The sequence below is a fragment of the Thamnophis sirtalis genome, unplaced genomic scaffold (genome assembly GCF_051295495.1).
Source record: "Thamnophis sirtalis isolate CommonGarterSnake01/CBP01778 unplaced genomic scaffold, rThaSir2_p1.2 scaffold_6, whole genome shotgun sequence".
Lineage (NCBI taxonomy): Eukaryota > Metazoa > Chordata > Lepidosauria > Squamata > Natricidae > Thamnophis > Thamnophis sirtalis.
In genome coordinates this window covers 97,786,107-97,804,918 of record NW_028261386.1, presented here as the reverse complement: position 1 = coordinate 97,804,918, position 18,812 = coordinate 97,786,107, and the positions used below count along the sequence as shown (strand labels likewise).

Below are 18,812 nucleotides of genomic sequence, written 5' to 3'. Positions count from 1 at the left end.
CGAAAAATTCAAATAAAAATTAATAAAAATTAAATTAAAGCAAGCCGATTCACATAAAGGTAAGGGTTAGATTTAGGGTTAGGGTTAGGGTAAGGGTAAGGGTTAGGGCTAGCTTTAGAGCGTTAGCGTTAGCGTTAGGGTTAGGTTAAAGGTTAGCGTTAGGTTTTTCGTTACTTTAACGGTTAGGTTTAGGGTTAGGTTTAGGGTTAGGTTAAGAGTTAGGTTTAGGGTTAGGTTTAGGGTTAGGTTTGGGGGGCTTAGGGTAAGGTTTTCGCTTTATTTTTACATTTTTCGAACTTTTTCGTCGCGCTGTGATGACGTCACAGCGCGCTTTTGTCGAGCGCGATTTTGTCCTACGCGCTTTTGTGGTGGAACCTGGCTCACTAGTGCATGATTTCTGGATGTTTATAGAATCTTTGTTTTAAATACATCAGTGATCAGCCTTTTTTCCCCCTTGATAGTTTAGGACAGGTGTCAAACTCAAGGCCCGGGGGCTGGATCTGGCCCATGGGATACTTAGATTTGGTCCATGGGATCTCCTTGGAAACAGAGAAGGACCAGCTCACAGTGCTTCTGCCAGCGAAAACGGAGCTTGGGAACCTGTTTTCGCTGGCAAAGCCCTCGGGCCACCACAGGCACCCCCTGGTTGGCCACACCTACCCAAGGTCAAACACAACCCTGATGCGGCCCTCAATGTAATCGGGTTTGACACTCCTGGTTTAGGAGTTCCAAGACTATGGGTCCCTATCCTTGCACCCCTAAATTAAGATTTTCATTGCTGAACTTCGTCATATACTGATGCATACTTTTTAAAATTATAATAAGCCATTTGACCACATCCTATCTGCATGAGTAGTCATATTCATTAATTTTGGAATTCTTTAAGTGAATATAAAAGCAATATATATTTGGTAGGTATCCAATTATTTGACCTTATTGTACTTAAGGAAAGAGTGATACTTAAAATTAATGGGCATTGTTCCTGGGCGGGACCTTGCTGATGGTGGTAGCTTAATAGAGCTGCCCCCGGGTTTCTGGTCGCGTTATCTGCCTAGATATCTGGTAGATACCTCATTCTTCAGGAAAAGAAGAGCGAGAGAGAGATCCAGCTGGTAAGAGCTTTTCCTTTGAAGTTTGCAGCTTTTTTTTTTGCTGTGAATAGAAGGGGGGCCAGCCAAGGCTGAATCATATCTCCGTGCCGGAAATCCCTAGCTGTTTATTACGGCTCAAAGTAAGGCACCTCCACTTAGGACAATATTTGAACTATTTATCTGAAATTAATACAAGCAGAGTCCGTATCTGAGAACCTTATCTGCTTTTTTTTTAAAATCCTAGCTTCATTTTTTACAAGAGCTTCCTTCGTGCACTTGGTTTTTTTTTCTTAAAAAATAAGCTCCTAAAATGTCGATTGTGCATTCTCCGTAACAATGCCACATTCCTAATTCTTCTCCAAAGAACAGTGATAAAAAAGATCAAAGGAACAGCCAGCCAGCAGTTTCTTTCTAATTAGTTTCACTTCTCTAAAGAGCTTACAAAACTTTTTTCTTATCAACTTTTAAAAGTTTTAAAAGACTCTTTGCTAATATAGAGACACTCCAAACAGAGGTGAATATGCTGAACTGTTTTGTTACAATGCTAATCTTTTGAAACCTTCTGCAAACTTTCTGCAAAAAGGGAGGAACAGTTGGCTAGCAGTATCTTATTAATTAGTTTCACTTCTCTGAAGAGTTTACAAGACTTTCCTCTTATTAACTTTGCTAATATATATTTCTGATTTTGGAGAAGTCCAAAATGGCGCTGAATATGCCAAGCTGCTTTGTTACAACGCCCTTTTCTGAAACCTTTTGAAAAATCCTAAAGAACTAACAAAGGGGTGACTTAATACTTTTCTTCTCGTAAGCTGCACTGCGGGCCAGTAGAGTTTGATTAATTGCTTGAAGATAAGACATAATGGCATCAAAATTAAATCTTGGGCCGAAACTTCCTCTGAGAAGCACATCCCCCATACCTGGCACAAAGTTGCAGCTTCCACCCTCTATGCCCCCTACTGGAGATTTACTAACAAAAGAACTTTTTTTGGAAACTTTTAGAGAATTTAGAGAGCAGAATTTAGAAACTTTTAGAGAATTCAGAGTGGAGATAAAGAACGAGATAAAAGAGTTTAAGGGGGACTTATATGATAAACTTGATACTAGGATTACCAAAATAAATGATGATATGCTGGGACTTGTAACTGTATTGACAGAACATATTTCTGGAATTGAAGATAACATAGAGGTTCTTAATGAAGCTAATACCAATTTGACATCCAAAACAGAGGTGGTGCAACAAAAAGTTGAAAACACTGAAAAACAAATTATTATGATACAGTACAGGCAGATGGAGCTCGCATTTAGAGCCAGGGGGTTGCGTGAGGATAAACAGGAGGACTTGAAACAGATTTTTTCAGAGGCTTTTGACCGTCTGGCGGGAAGACCGGGGTCCAACTGTGACTGGCAGATTGATAAAATTTATCGTGTTAACTCTTGGGTGGCAAAGCAGAAGCAACTCCCCCAAGATGTAGTCATATACTTCACCACAAGAGAGCTCAGAAACATGATATTACAAGAGTCCTATAACACCAGGCTTCAAATAGATTTGATTGTCTTGAAAGAAATACCACCCCAAATGCTAAGAGGCAGGAGAGACTATGCCTTTCTAGTGGAAGAACTCAGAAACCGTCAGATACAGTATAGATGGGATGTGCCATTTGGTATTATAATTACATTTGACAAGCAAAGATATCGTCTCAACTCTGTATGGAAAGCTCGAGATTTCTATCACAATATTCTGAAGGTGGGACACCCTGAATCATCTGGATCTGGAGAAAGACCACGAGAAGGACAAGATAGACAGCAAACCACACAACTACCAGACAAAACGTACCATTTCCTCCTCCCGGAAGGGCAAGGAGTCATGGAACAAAGACCTAGCCGTATGACTACCAGACGAATGGAAAAACAAGCTACAATGCAACAACCTCAACAATCACCGGCCATTGATCAAGGAGTTACAGCAACAAGCTCAGAAGCCATGGGAGGAGCTAGGCCAAAGGTTAAACAGGCCATGCAGGAGGCTCTAAAAAAGCTTCAGGCAACCAAAAATGACAACTAAGATTTTGACATGGAATGTCAATGGACTGAATTCTCCACAGAAGATAAAGAAAATATTTCACTATTTCACTGTTCAAGAATGATATAATTTGTCTGCAAGAAACTCATATCAAATCAACTGATCAAAAATATTTGTTTAACCCCAAACTTGGTCAACATTTTGTGACCTCTGCTACTGAAAAGAAAAATGGTATAGTTGTATACTTAAGAAAAGACATTAAGGCTGAACTAATTGAAGCAGATCCCTTTGGAAGATATATCGCGCTAGACTTAATCTTAGAAGGGAAAAAGACATTACTTTTGGGAATTTATGCTCCTAATCAACAGCAAGACGGATTCTATAGAAATCTTCATGCTAAATTAGTACAGTGGGACTTTAAGTCTTGTATACTATTGGGTGACTGGAATGGCATGATTGACACTAAAAGAGATAAGAAGACCTCTCGCCCAAATACTAAAATCCGAGCTAAGTTACCCAAACCTTTTTTTGACATGATGGACGACTTCGAATTGAGAGATGTTTGGCGAGAAAGAAACGCAGAGGAATATGACTTCACCTTTTTTTCTGATAGACATCAATCCCTTTCAAGGATTGATTTTATACTAATCACTAATGATTTACTTTCTAGGGTGAAGAAGACAAAGATTGCGGCGAGGGTCCTTTCGGATCATAACCCAGTTTGGATGGAATTGGGAAGGGTAGTGCAGGCAAGAAGGTCTTGGAGGCTGAATGAAAACTTATTCAGATATGAAAAGTACATTAATGATTGTAAAAAATTGTTATCTGAATACTTTGTTCTGAATATGAATAAGGGTACATCTATGGAATTTGTATGGGATGCAAGCAAAGTGTATATGAGAGGAGTACTGATGAATATAAACAAAATACATAGACATAAACAAGGGCAAAAACGAAAAGAATTGGAAGAGGAAATTAAAGGGAAAGAGTTGGAGTTAACATTGAATCCAGGCGATACAAAGGTTAAGGAAGCAATCACCATATTAAAATCCCAATTTGATATGTTGATCTCTGACCAGGTAGCCACTAGTTTATTATATGCAAAACACAACACTTTTTGTAACGCAAATAAACCAGGCAGATGGTTAGCTTATCAGATTAGGAAAAAAAGGAAAATTCGAAATGTAACCAAATTGAGTTATAGAGGGAAGGAGGTGTTTCAACAGGAGGAGATTCAAAAGGCATTTCGGGAATTTTTTACAGAATTGTACAAAGGGGACAAAATTAAGGGTTTAGATATAGACAAATACTTAGATAAAGAGAAAATACCCTTAGTTAGAGAAGAGTACAGGCAAAAGTTGAACCAACCAATAACCTCAGGGGAAATCTTGCAGATAATCAAACAACTAAAGTTAGGGAAAGCGCCAGGCACAGATGGCTTGACAGCGGTTTACTATAAAAACTTACAGTTAGAAATGGTAGAACCTCTTAGAGAACTATTTAATAAAATTCAAACGGAAGGTAAAGTGCCCCCATCTTGGAAGACAGTGTTTATATCTTTGATACCCAAAGAAGATCAAGATATTACCCAACCAAAAAATTATAGACCTATCTCATTACTTAATGTAGATTATAAAATTTTTACTAAAATACTAGCAAATAGGTTAATGGTGGTTATTCAACAATTGATACATACCGACCAAACAGGTTTTATACAGGGGAGACAGATGAAGAGTAATGTTAGACTAATCATTAATGCATTAGAATATTTGGGAAAGAACAACCAAATCCCTGCTGCTTCATATTTCTGGATGCTGAGAAGGCCTTCGATCGAGTTAATTGGCAATTTCTGTTGAAGATATTGCAAAAAATGCAGATAGGAGATAGCTTTTTACGGTCAATTAAAGCAATATACCAACAGCAAACAGCTCAAATCATAGTCAACGGAAGTTTAACAGACTCTTTTCAAATCGGAAAAGGTACAAGACAGGGCTGTCCTTTGTCCCCACTATTGTTCATTATAACTTTGGAAGTATTATTGAATAAAATACGGGGCTTGGATGGTCTAAAAGGGATCAAGATTAGGCAGCAAGAATACAGAGTCCACGCTTTTGCGGATGATTTGGTCATAATATTGGAACAACCGCAGGAATCTAGTATGGTTTTAATGAATACGATTAATCAATATGGTCAAGTCTGGTTTTAAAATAAATTTAGGAAAAACCAAAATATTAGCTATAAATATGAATACTAAACAAAAGAAAGAACTAGGAGGGATGCTAGGATGTGAGATAGTTAAAAAAGTCAAATATCTTGGGGTCAATATTTTAGCCTCAAATGGGAAACTATATAAGCATAATTATGAACCACTTTGGCGGAGTATACAGATAGAGATGAAAAAATGGGAGAAATTGCACTTAACTTTGCTGGGTAGGATAGTGGCAGTGAAAATGAACATTTTACCAAAATTTTTATTTCTTTTTCAAATGCTACCTATACTTAAAAAAGATGCGAATCTTTTAGAATGGCAGAAGGGTATCAACAAATTTATATGGGCTGGAAAGAAGCCGAGGGTAAAGATGAAAATAATGCAAGATGTATGTGAGAGAGGAGGCTTGAAATTACCTAACCTAAAATTATATTATGATACAGTGGCGCTATCCACAATTAGTGATTGGACCCATTTAACTAATGATAGAATACTGAATATCGAGGGACATGATCTGGTATATGGTTGGCATGCTTACTTGTTATTCAACAAAAAATTGGATAAGAACTTTAAAAGTCATATCTTAAGAAATGCTTTATTGCGGGTCTGGAAAAAATATCAATATAAACTAAATGATAAGTTACCCATGTGGGTAATTCCTAGACATGCAATTGAAAATATGAATATAGAACAAAAACACGATAGAACCACTTACAGACAACTTCTCACTTTGGAAAGGGGGGGGTTCTACAACTAAAATTTTTAGAGGTATTGAAAGAGGGGAAGGTAGTTCAAACATGGTTCTAGTATAGCCAATTACAGGCCAGGTGGAAAATAGACCAAAAAACTGGTTTTATCCAAGTTGAGGATAATTTGTTTAAACAAATAAGAGATCAAAGCTTAATGCATATAAAGAGGATATATAATGTACTAATACAGATGGATTCGGAAACAGAATTAGTTAAAGATTGTATGATAAAGTGGGCTCAGAATATTGAAGAACCAATAATGTTGGACACGTGGGAAAGAATATGGGTAAGAAATGTGAAATTTACACAAGCACAAAACCTGAGAGAAAATTTTTATAAGATGTTTTATAGATGGCATTTAGATCCTAAAAAGCTGGCTTCTATGTATCCGAATGTACAGCCTAAATGTTGAAGATGTGGTTCTCTCGATGCTACATATTTTCATATATGGTGGACTTGTCAAAAGGTTAAGGCATTTTGGATAAAAATGTGGTGGATCATGCAAAATATCTTTAAAAGAGGGATAAAATTTACTCCTCAGTTATTTTTACTAGGTATATGTACTGACTTTACAGCGGTAGAGACCAACTTGGTTCTGCACCTAATAACAGTAGCAAGACTGTTGGTGGCGCAATACTGGAAGAAGGAAGACTTGCCTACAACTCAAGAATGGACATTGAAAGTTATAAACCTAGCCGAGACGGCTAAAATATCGGCATATCTTAAAGACCACTCAAATGAGAGATATAAACGAGACTGGAAAAAATGGATTGACTATACACAAAACAAATACGGGACTAAGAAATTCCAGATAGCCTATGCTTAAGATTAGGAATAATTTAAACTGCTCAAAGTTTGTGCAACAGGAAGAAGCTGAGTTCAACGCAGAGATGTTATTGACTTTCTTTTTTTTAATTTCCTTTGTCTTAATATATTTTAGACTGTGTTTGTTAAAAATCTACACCGTGTACGGGCTCTGGAAGTCGGGGGGGAAGAGAGGTGGGGTCTTAGGGGGGGGAGGGGGATATATAGTATGTGTTAGATTTTAAAGACACACCATTGCACTTGTATACTGTTGCTCTTTCATTCCAGTGTAAAAATAGGACAAGCTGAATATATTAATAGATAGTAGAAATACACCGAAGGGAGGAGTAGAGGGATAGAAGAAAGAGGGGTAGAGAGGGTGGGAGAGAGGATTGGAGGGAGGGTGGGAAGGAAGGGAGGGAGTGTATTGGGAGAGAGGTGTGGCAGAGGGGGAGGGGAAGTAGGGTAGAGGGGAATGATGGTGGGAAGACGGAAAGTTGGAGGGGGGCGAAAGAAAGGGTGTATGGAGGGTTGAAGAGGTACATTGGGTTTCTATTTTGGGGGGTATTATTGACAATGGCTGTCTTTATTGTTTAATGTTATATGGCCCCAGTTCTGTACAGTATATGTGTGACTGTATGAAAATGAAAATGGAAAATAAAACACATTTACCAAAAAAAAATTTAAAAAAAATTTTTAATGGGCATGAAAAACAAGGAGTAATGATCCAAGCTTTTCCTTTGCTTTATTTCTTATATGCAGCTAGAGGATGAAATTGCAACTTTACGCCAAGTTTTAGCAGCCAAAGAGAAGCACCTTGTGGAAATAAAACAAAAGCTGGGCATCAATATGATGAATGAACTGAAGCAGAACTTCAGCAAAAGTTGGCATGATGTGCAAACTACTACTGCGTGAGTGCAAATTCACTCTTCTTTCCTGTAGCTATATAACTTGATAACTTGCATAGACATTCAGAACATGGGGTGGAACCAATTTGATTTCCACAACTTAATGCTTATCTACCACTCTATCATGACTCTCCCTGGAATGCTGTTTTGTTGGCTTGGTCTTTCTCATGGAGCATTATTGAGGTTCAAGACAAATGAATTATCAAGTCTGTCAACTTACACTTTTAGAAATAATTTTGGAATGCCTAGCTTATGTGGGATGCTTTGCATCTTTTGGGAGAAATGGAGTTGTTGTTTAGCTGCCCCCTGTCAATGAAAATCCATTAAAGTCAATTTGTCAGGTACAGAAAAGACTGAGCCTGCTATGTAGCAAGATTGCATTGCGGTATAGGGAAACCTCCCTTTTTTGTTATATTAATTGAAGGAAATATACTGGACAATTTAGAATAAACATTGGATATTATTCTTTGGACAAACCAACTCCATTTGACATTCAAAGAATGCATTGTAGATAGATGGGCTTATCTGAGTCTAAAGAGGTATATATTTTAAAGACAGTACCAACAATTTAATGGATAGGAAATTAAAAAAAACACCATGAGATATTGCTTGCATCACTATTCAGTTTTTGCATTAAGTCTCTACAAAGAAGCTAGTTTCATATACACTTTTGTAATGCATGAGAGGCACCCAATTGATACACCAGACTTTATTTTTCTTCAATTAGTCTTTATTAATTATGACCTATTAAAGTTTCTAGATTCATGCAGCAGGTAAAGCATTTCCTTCTGTCTCTAAATGGTTTCAAACCTTTAATCAGCTACCCCAGTATTCATAATAAAAAACTTCTCTCTTCAAATTACTATTTTAGAAATGTTCATGGCAAATGTTAATATTCTGCAAACACTTAACTGCAGTACAAATAGTAAGGTTTAAATCTGTTACATTCTTAGTTTCCTATTTAATCTAATCATCCACTTTCCATCACAAGATATAATTCTGATGATTAGTTTATTGTTGCCTAGAAACTTTTAAATGGATTAAGGCTCAGTTATTTAAGATTTTGAAATTAATTGAAAGGATCCTTCCTTGTGGGAGAACTTTTCTGCTTGTACACTGAGACTAATAAAATGATTTAAAAAGTTGGCCACAAGAGGGCACTAGATGGCTATAGTGAAATAAGTGTCTGATATATGCGTGTAAGAAGTTTTTAACTTATTCAATTTTATAGGAGAATCAGAAGATGTTATTGAAGAGGAACAATTCTGTTTCTTAAAACTGAAGTTGACTTAGAAGTGCATTTAAAAATTACAGCCTATGGGAAATGGATGGAAATAATGGTTTACAAATTAAATTGGATGATGACTTAAATATTACAAAAAGATAGACACCTAAAAATCAGAAGAGTGTTGTGGAATACTGTCTTATACTGGATTTACAAAATGGTTTTGTTGGAGTTATTCCTTAAGATTGGGAGTGGATTGATCAAAATTTAGCAGGTTCTTTGTATTATTATTATTTGTTAGTATTCAATCCTGTTTCTCTTAATGATATACTTTTTAATTTCACTTTATTTTTTTATTTCTCCATTCCTCTAGGTCACAGTTGTTTTCATTTTAAGACTTAATAGAAAAAATATATTGAATTAAATTATAATAAGTGAACTGCATTTTACTGGGTTTGGTAAACCAACGGTATATAAATGCAAATAGATTGATGCCATCTGCTTGCTCAGTATTTTTACAAAGGGTCAGAGTAAAACAAAGAATAGTTGTAATAGTGTTGGAGTATGAGGGACGAGGTGGCTCAGTGGCTAAGACGCTGAGCTTGTCAATGAGGTCGGCAGTTCACTGGTTCGAATCCCTAGTGCTATGTAATGGAGTGAGCTCCCGTTACTTGTCTCAGCTTATCCCAACTTAGCACTTCAAAAGCATATAAAAATGCAAGTAGAAAAATAGGAACCACCTTTGGTGGGAAGGTAAAAGTGTTCTGTGCGCCTTCTGTGTTTAGTCATGCCGACTACATGACCATGGAGACGTCTTCAGACAGTGCTGGCTCTTTGGCTTTGAAACGGAAATGAGCACCGAGCCTTAGAGTCAGGAACGACTAGCACATATGTGTGAAGAGAACCTTTACCTTTACCTTTATGAGCATATACCTCCAGCGTAGGTACAAAGGTAAAGATAAATGAATGAGCATACTCAGCAAATATAATTGACAAAAACTAACCTGCTGATTTCTAGATTTTAAACAGTTTTGCAGTTGTATTGAAAAATGGAAACACGGCAAATTAAAGCATAATCTATAAATCAGTCACGTGTAAATTTAAGAGGATTGTGATATGCATTGTGTTGTCTGTTTTAAGAGAAAAAGCAGAATTCCTTTCAATGTGAATCTGTTCAATCAACTTGGCTGAAATGGCTATTGGTTTTTTTCCCCCTATTGTAGTTGACATTTTAATTTTGAAATGCTCAATGCAATAATCTTGATTAGCCATCAAATTTCCTAGCTATGTGATAATTTTAACCAGTATAACGCTTTACCCATCTATACAACACAGATCAATCTGGCTGATGTGCACCATTCCAATGAATGGTCTTGGCAATGCATTTTGTTGCTCACTCTTCAACCATTCACAAATTGCAGTATAAGACAGTAGAATTGTAGACTGTTTCTCTTTAGCTAAGTAATCACATTTTTTCTGGCCTACCCACTTCATTCATCAATATGTAATGGATAACTAGCAATTAACATATTAAGGAAACAAGTTGTATATTATTTTAGTCAGTGGTCCTGAATCCTGAGTCCTCCCGGAGAAGGGCGGCATACAAATAATAAAATACAATACAAAAATACAATCTCCTAAGGAAGTTGATGTTTAAGCTTCTTGCTCTTTCTAGTTTAGAGCATATCTAGTAAAGATTGTAAGCTTTGAAAACCACTTGATAGTGTTTTGGAATGTGGGAGCAGAAGTACAATGCTCTTAAATCTCTTAAAACAGTACTGTCTTTTTCAGTTTCCTGTGTGATTCTCAAAAAAGAATGTGGATGCTTTAATAAGTGACTCGTTAAAGCATTCATATCTTCATTGCAATTCATTAAAGTGACTATATTATTTTTCAAACTTGCATGGAAGAGCTGCTGTTAGCAATTTCAAACAATGCACAGCCATATTTAGGAGCATAATAATGATTTGAAAGAATGACTAACCCATTTTAGACATAGATACAACTCATTCACCCTTTTGGTAACTCAGTTTGCACTTTGGCTCTCAATTCCTGTAATAGAATGTTGGCTTCTTGCTTTCAGTTTATAATATGCTGATATCTTAAGGGCACAAATCTTGTTCTTAATTAGGATTGCTATTTACGCTACACTAGGTATAAGAAGACTCAAGAAACTCTAACTCAAGCAGGGCAAAAGGCCACAGCAGCTATCAACAACGTTGGAACAGTTATCAGCAAGAAGTTTGGAGATATGAGGTACGCCAGTATGGATTTAATTTAAAGGATGAAATTTAGTTCTTTCTGGTTATTCTCAATTTACTAGCTTTGCAAAATTGAATCATAGTTAAATTAGCTTTCATTTTTCTTGTTTTATCGTAAAGTAAATTGCTACTTTATTAAGATACATTCCTGATATAACTCCTAAAAAATTGACAATGGAAACAAAACACCTTAAGTCCAGTTTGCTAATTCTTAGTAGTATATTTATAGTTGGGCCACAAAAATTATATTAGCTTAATACTTTTCATGGATGGAATCTTAAAGAACAAGTATTTTGAAGAATAACTATCTATGGTGATTCTCAATCATCCAGGTCATGATTGTCCCAAAGGTGCTTTTTCAAAAGACAACTGGAGTTCAGTTCTGTCTTCAGTGCTTCAGAACTGAGGATGCTTCTTGGATGAAAAGTGAAACATCTTCAAGGAAAAAGCTAAATCCATTGCCTTTAAAAAAAGCACCTTTGGCATGAAGAATAAGTACTTTACCTCCAAACTTTTAGAAATGCCACGTACAGTGATAACTGCACACATTCCTAAGCAATTAGAATGTTAGAACTTGTAAAATCGTCAGTATCTTCATTCATCATTTTCTGTGGACTGCTCCATGATGGATCTTTTCAGTCAGAGTTGTCTTTCATAGAAAATCAGGTTTGATTATTAGACATTTCAAGGTTGAGCTGACTGATGAATCCCAAGGTGATCTGTTGCAGATTTATAAGCTTCTTAGGCAACTAGTTTTAATTTTGTATTTGCTTTGTTACTTATTGCCAAGGTTTTTGCAGTTTGGTAGGAATGAGGTGAAAGGCATTGGAGATAGGTCCAAGATGAAAGGATTAACAGCCTTTTTCAAAGAGATAGTTCCTAATCTTCAAAACAATAGCCGGCAGTAAATCAAGTTGCCCATGGCTTGATCTATATATTGCACGTTATCTACCATCATCTTAAGTGGGACATCCTATGTTGACTTTACCGGTAATTTATATTGTTGGATCTGAGACTTCTCCAATTCAGTATTAAGGGTTGACACTTTTTCATCTTCAGCTCAAACAAAGCCAGTCTTGGGTAATTTTTGCCCATATTAGCTGTTGGTTTTGCCCTAACTATGTGTGTTCCCCCCTCCCCCTTGAAAAAGAATTATTTGAATGAGGATAATTTACTGTGCAGCTCTCTAATATAATTCCAACTAATAGTAGGTACATTTTACCATGGTTATTTGCCACTTGATAAATAATGTAGCACAAAATAGTTGGGTCTAATTTGTCCTTTAAAAATAATAATGGAGATCTGATATTAATAGCAAACTTTGAAAAAGTAAAAATAAATATGTCACATTAAAATAATATATAAGTATTCTTATATTAATGATAAAACTGGATACTTTTTATAGCATTAGGTTCAGGAAATGATTTATTATATGCCATCAAATCAGTGTTGATTCTTAGTGATCACATAGTTTGATTTTCTCCATGTTTATCTCATCAAGGACTTGAGTTGATTCATTTTAAATCATCACTGTTTTCTGTTTCATTAGTTGACACAATTTAAGCCACTGAATTATATGTGCCAAATGTGCTGTCCAGCAAGTAAGCTCTGTCTTTGAATGCTTTCATTTCTCACAGTGGAATTGGCTTGAAATTATCTTGCAAGTCCTGCTGAATTCCTGTTGGAAGCACAACCAGGCGTAGTTGATTAATTAATTCATTAATTAATCTAAAGTTTCTGTGCCACTCCATCCTAAATTGGCTCTGAGAAACAAACAAATCTTGGTGATCCTAACCTATCCCATGCTTTTAATTTCACTTAATTTTATGCATACTTAACTGAAACTAATTGGCTCACCTACATATTTATGTTGCAACTGATTTGATGTATAGATACAATAATGTTGATTTAAGGGATGACGATGCATTCTGAGCTAAGACATTCTTCTTTTGCTATTTAATTACCAGAGCTGATGATGATGATAATAATGGTTATTAAATTTCTGCTCTCTAAAATAGCTATGTTTAAGGAGTATTAAATTGTTCTGAACATTGCAAATTTCAATGAAACAGACACAAATTATATGAAATGTTACAGTTTGACTCCTAGTCCCCTCTGAGAATAAGTTTGCAAAATCCTTATTAGAAACATATTTGAGATTGCAAATATTGATAGTTATAGGGTTGTATAAAGCATTGGAAAGGGGAGCTAAGCAGAGGGCTTTCTACAAATTAGGTATCACTTTTCAAAGTCTGAAAGGACCTGGGTGGTACATTGACCCTGTCTGGAAACGATGGAAGAGATTCGTTCATTCATTCATTCATTCATTCATTCATTCATTCATTCATTCATTCATTCATTCATTCAGCTGGTGCTTTGCATGTGCTAACATACTTCTTGAAACACCATTTTCACATGCTTTCTGGTCATGAAAAATACTGTAAATATTGTTCAATCTTTCTTGGCACTGAATAGACTATGCTGGGTTTTGAAAGCACTTCCATAACTATATACCAATGCTTAATTCTTCCTGATTTTTCCTTATGCTACTGATCCAGGTCACATTCCCTTGGGTAAGGTGACTTTATGTTGCTACTACTTCTTGTTTTCTCTCTGTCTCTCAGTTTCTTATTTCTAAGCCATCAATTGTGCATTCAGGAAACTTTGAAATTATATGAAGAATGCCATATATATCAATGGATAAACCAAGAATTTTAGGTGCCAAAATATACCCCCAAAATTGCTTTGGCTTATCTGTGGATAAACTTATCCATGAGTATATGTAGTAATACTTTTTAAAACACACCATATTTCCCATACATACTTGTGGATAAATCCACCTGCAGATAAACATATCCTAACTTGTTGAACCAAAATACCATGAAAAATGCAAGTTGGCTTACTCGGTACATACATACTATAAATATTTGGCAGTGTTTCTTCTTTTAACAATGTTTTCCCTCCTTTAAGGAGGGAGGTTATTACTCTAACTAAAATATTTTTTGAATATATAGCTAGATTAAACAGTATAGAGATTGCTAAAGACTGGAAAAAATACCTGCAAACATTATTGAGGAAGTTGCTAATATGATATGTTACTTATGAAAATCTAAAACTTTAAACTATAAGTAGCACTTCCAAAGTAAACAGGGATGTATTGGTCTAAGTATAAATATCCATGATGCTCTCAATTATAGCTTGGCACTTTCCAGCTGCCTGAAAGGTGGTTTCTTTCTGAAAAATGGAAACAATTGAGTTAGCTCTAAATCTGTCCTGTTTCCCATTTTTAGAATATTTATGAGCAAGATGTGGCCAACTTGTATTGATTTAAATAGGAGGTAGCTTTCTATCTTCTGTCTGCGCCTTATTGTTGCGGTGTTTTTAAAAAGAGGGTTAGACACAAGAAGTGTTCCTCCTTCTCCTATTCCTCTTCCTCCCATTTGACAAAAGACTACATGAACTTTCATAGACATAGATAAAAATTCAGGTAGCAGGATCTTTAAAGCCCTTTTAGAGACAAGAGTTTTACTTTTCAGTTCCCTAAAAGACTGTGTTTATTAAAGGCAACCATTAACCTAAGACTTATTCATCTTATCTTAGAAGTAATGCATTATCAGCCTTAAACAATTGAATGCAAGTGAATAAAGTATTTCCTGGTTTAGAACTATTGTTCTTCTTCTCGTTAGTATCTTAATCATTCCCTTCCTTCCTGCTGTTGTTATTGGCAGTCCCTAGACTACTACTGATAGCACAATTAGAATGTTATACTGTACTAACCCCATCTAGCTATAGTCCATCAATTAAAGCCAAATGAAGTAGATTTAAAGTGTCACCACAGAAGATTTTCCATTAGAGTCTGACAGTGGAGTGTTGTATTTTAGTGAGATTCCAAAGTAGCACTTCATCAATGAGCAAGCTCTTAGAATATAAACTACAATAGTCTACTGCTAGATGTGATTAATGTGAAATCAATATAGCTGCAAACCTGTAATTGCTTTGTATTTTCTCTTCTTTTTCATGCTTTTGCAAAGCAGGTATTCTATCTGCCATTCCATGAGTATGCCTGCTATGAGGTAACTATGGTTATATATCCAATGGTACTGTAATTAGAAAAATATTTAATCCTACAACCTTTATACTGAATATTAGAAATGTTTTGCATAACTGTATTTTCCATTTTTTCTGATACATGCTTGATTAAAGAGAATGTGTCAGGCTTGGAGTCATTAAGAGACCCTCTTGTTTAGCTGAGATAGAAACTTATTTGCAAAGGAGTATTGCACTGAATAGTAGCAGTAATTGATGGAGAATGGAAAACATTCCTTATTTTAGCAGTACCTGAAAACATTTATTTGTACTCAATGTATGTTGTATTTAAAGAAAATGGGACACATCCTTGAGGGGAAGGGCAGACATTACATTTTCTATCTTATTCTTTATTCTCAAACTTTCTAAGGCCAAAGTCCCAGTCAGATCGTTTTAATTCAGAAATAAACTTGATTCTAATTCCTGGCTAGAGTGTCTGTGTTTCGGTTTCATCTACAACATTGCCTACATGCCACAGTACTTTCACATCAACAATCTAATTCTACCAGAACAATGCCAGAAGTGAATGCTCTGCAAAAAGGATTTGAATCAATTTTAAACATTTTATTATTTTATACCATTGAATTAAAGTTTCTCTCTTATGGCATCAGCCTTCCAAATGAAGTGTTTGTTCCTGTGCAAAGAATAGAAAAACAATACCCTCTGAATATCTCCAATACAAAGTCTCAGTCCAAACCAAATTCCCATAGATTTGTATCAAGTATCTTCCTTCTTCTGGAAAAATGCTATCTGGAATAATATGGCCATAAAGAACTTGTATGGTGATGTGGGTTAAATAGATGTCCAAGTATTTCAGAATAATTCATGTATGTCATTCTTGGTGCCCCGTGTAAGCATACTGCACTTTTCTTCTAAATGGGGTACTTTAAACTTTTAAATATTGACTAAGGAAATGAACAAGATTAAGTAGTAACAAATACTGCTGTTTGTTTTATCCTTTTAAGGAATTCTCCTACATTCAAATCCTTTGAAGAAAAGGTTGAGACCACTGTTACGAGCATTAAGGTAGGGATAAGAACAAAGGGAAAAGGGATTAGGAGAGCCAGGTAAACCCTAAGAAAAACCTTGTGAAAAGTTGCTCAGTTAAGTCATTGTTAGCGCTTGTGTTATAAGCAAACTAGATGCTCATAGGGTTCCTTCTGTGAAATATTTTTAATTTGCATTTTTAATCCCAGAGGGTTGTTTATAAGTTGTAATGCTTGGTTCAGGAGCAAGTCATACTTTCAATAGAACTTAGATCAACAGAACTTAGTTCAATAGAACTCAGATCTTAGTTCAATACAACTCAGATCTGTGGCCAGGTCATGCACATTTTTTCCCCCAGGGTTCCTGGTAATTTCTGTTACTCAGATAGGTTCCTTGTTTCTGCATGGTATTAATTTTTCCAAAATGTAACATTAAATCTCTGTGAAGGAAAGAGGATGAATTCATAACCAACTTTGCATTTAAGAAGTTTAGAAGTTTAGAAATTTTATTAACATTTATAGGCCGCCCTTTTCCCTGAGGGGACTCAGGGCGGCTTACATAAAATCAAGGGGGGGGGGATATACAAACAGTGACGCAGACAAACATAGAATAAAATAATGAGCAACATTCATTCATCATTCGGGAGGGGGCAATTATCTTTGTCCCCAGGCCTGACGGGCTAGCCAGGTCTTAAGGGCTGTGCGGAAGGCCTGGACGGTGGTGAGGGTACGAATCTCCACGGGGAGATCGTTCCAAAGGGTCAGAGCTACTACTGAGAAGGCTCTCCTCCTTGTAATTGCCAGCCGGCACTGGCTGGCAGATGGAACTCGGAGGAGGCCCAATCTATGAGATCTAATTGGTCGCAGGGAGGTAATTGGCAGAAGGCAGTCTCAAGTAAGACTCAAGTAAGAGCTATCTTGAATCAAGGAACTTCTGTACTGCACTTCAAAATACCTAATTTTTAATATAAATGGTCACAATTATATCACACAAAGCTTGTCTATTTGTCGACACGAATAAGCTCCTAATAAAATTTTGCTCTGGCATAAGCTTATTGCATGTTAAACAAGTCCTGCCTCACTTGCTGCTTTGTGAGCAGGGTCAATCAAAAGATAGAATGAGTTACTATGCAAGGGTGCCAAATAGTTCATGGTATGGAAGTCAAAATATGTAAACAGTCCAGAGGGACGAAGATGAAATTATTGATTTTAGCAAAAAAAAAAAAATGGTTTTATTATTTCCAGACAAAAGTTGGAGGTACACCTCACCCTGGAGGAAACTTTGAAGAAGTTCTTAGCTCTGCGGCCAATGCCAGTGCTAGGAGTCCCATTATGGGCAGCCGACTTTCCGAAACTGAAGAGGAGCTCCATTGCTAGGTGAGGGTTTCTTTGCCCTGCTGTTTGCATATGACTGATACATAAAATGTTTCTTTTCTCTCCACGGCTGAGTATGAAGTTGTAGGACTGCATTGAGAATATACCTAGATAGACAATACTAGGCAGAGAAATCGGCAGGGATGCAACCAAATGGCAACTATTGCTGCAGAAATAACTGCTAGCTGTCCTTCTATATTACCCATTTTATTCTATTTATGCTTATAAGTGATTTTACATTGTTACTGCTATACAATTGTGTCAATATTTAAAATGGCATGTATTATCTTAAGAAATTTGTCCATGCATGTTTTTATAATGAATTTCAGAAAATAAGCTGAGGTTATTATTGTTCAAGCTATTACCTATTCTATTTCTCTTGCTATAAACAATGCTGTTTTTGTCTGCTTTCTGTGTATGTGCGTTTATGACTGTTAAAAGAAAACCAACCTCTTTATTATTATATGTGCCATTGGGATAAGCATTGGAACCAAAAACAATTATGTTGCAAAGATTTCTGTCTAAAGAAGCAATGATACACATGGCTTTAGTACAAAGTAGTGAGGAAATAATAAAAGAAAAAAAAAGATAATTTTGAAATAGTCAACCAGTAAAAAATTTGGTGTATATAAACAGTTCCAATTCCTTGCAAACATGTGGAGATTTAATCTGATAATAATCTGAGCCATATTATATCCATTCTTGCCTGCAATTGTTTGAATTGTACGGTAATAACATTTTTCTCTTTTCAGTTGGAGTAAAATAAGTGTGCCTATCTAAAAGACCCCAGCATATTTATACTTTTTAAAGAAAATATTTAAAATTTCAATTCTTACTTTAGGGCTGGATCTTTAAAGTATGTTAAATAAATATAATAACTTGTAATTTATGACTGCTGAACTTGGTAAAAAACATATCTAAAAAATATGGAGCTCAATTACATTTATGCAGCATTAAGCAATTTGAATTGTTTGTGTTTATAAGTTATGTAGAGTGGGACACAAACAGCTTTTTTTTTCCTGTTTCACTTTTGTCTTCCTATCTTGCTGGGTTATGTGGTTCATTTAAAGAAGGTTACTGTTTCTATTGCAAATGTTCA

The 18,812-nt window shown here is 35.8% G+C and overlaps 1 protein-coding gene across 1 annotated transcript in view; it reads left to right on the top strand.

The window, feature by feature from the left end:
• TPD52L1 (TPD52 like 1) overlaps nt 1–18,670 on the top strand; it is a 28,601-nt gene extending 9,931 nt beyond the window's left edge. Inside the window, exons 3-8 of the mRNA XM_087718530.1 lie at nt 7,636–7,784; nt 11,161–11,262; nt 13,826–13,840; nt 15,302–15,340; nt 16,319–16,379; nt 17,585–18,670. Of these exons, the coding sequence (XP_087574656.1) occupies nt 7,636–7,784; nt 11,161–11,262; nt 13,826–13,840; nt 15,302–15,340; nt 16,319–16,379; nt 17,585–17,716 (498 nt within the window). The 3' untranslated portion in view covers nt 17,717–18,670. The remainder of the gene's footprint in view (nt 1–7,635; nt 7,785–11,160; nt 11,263–13,825; nt 13,841–15,301; nt 15,341–16,318; nt 16,380–17,584) is intronic.
• The last annotated feature ends 142 nt before the right edge of the window (nt 18,671–18,812 follow it).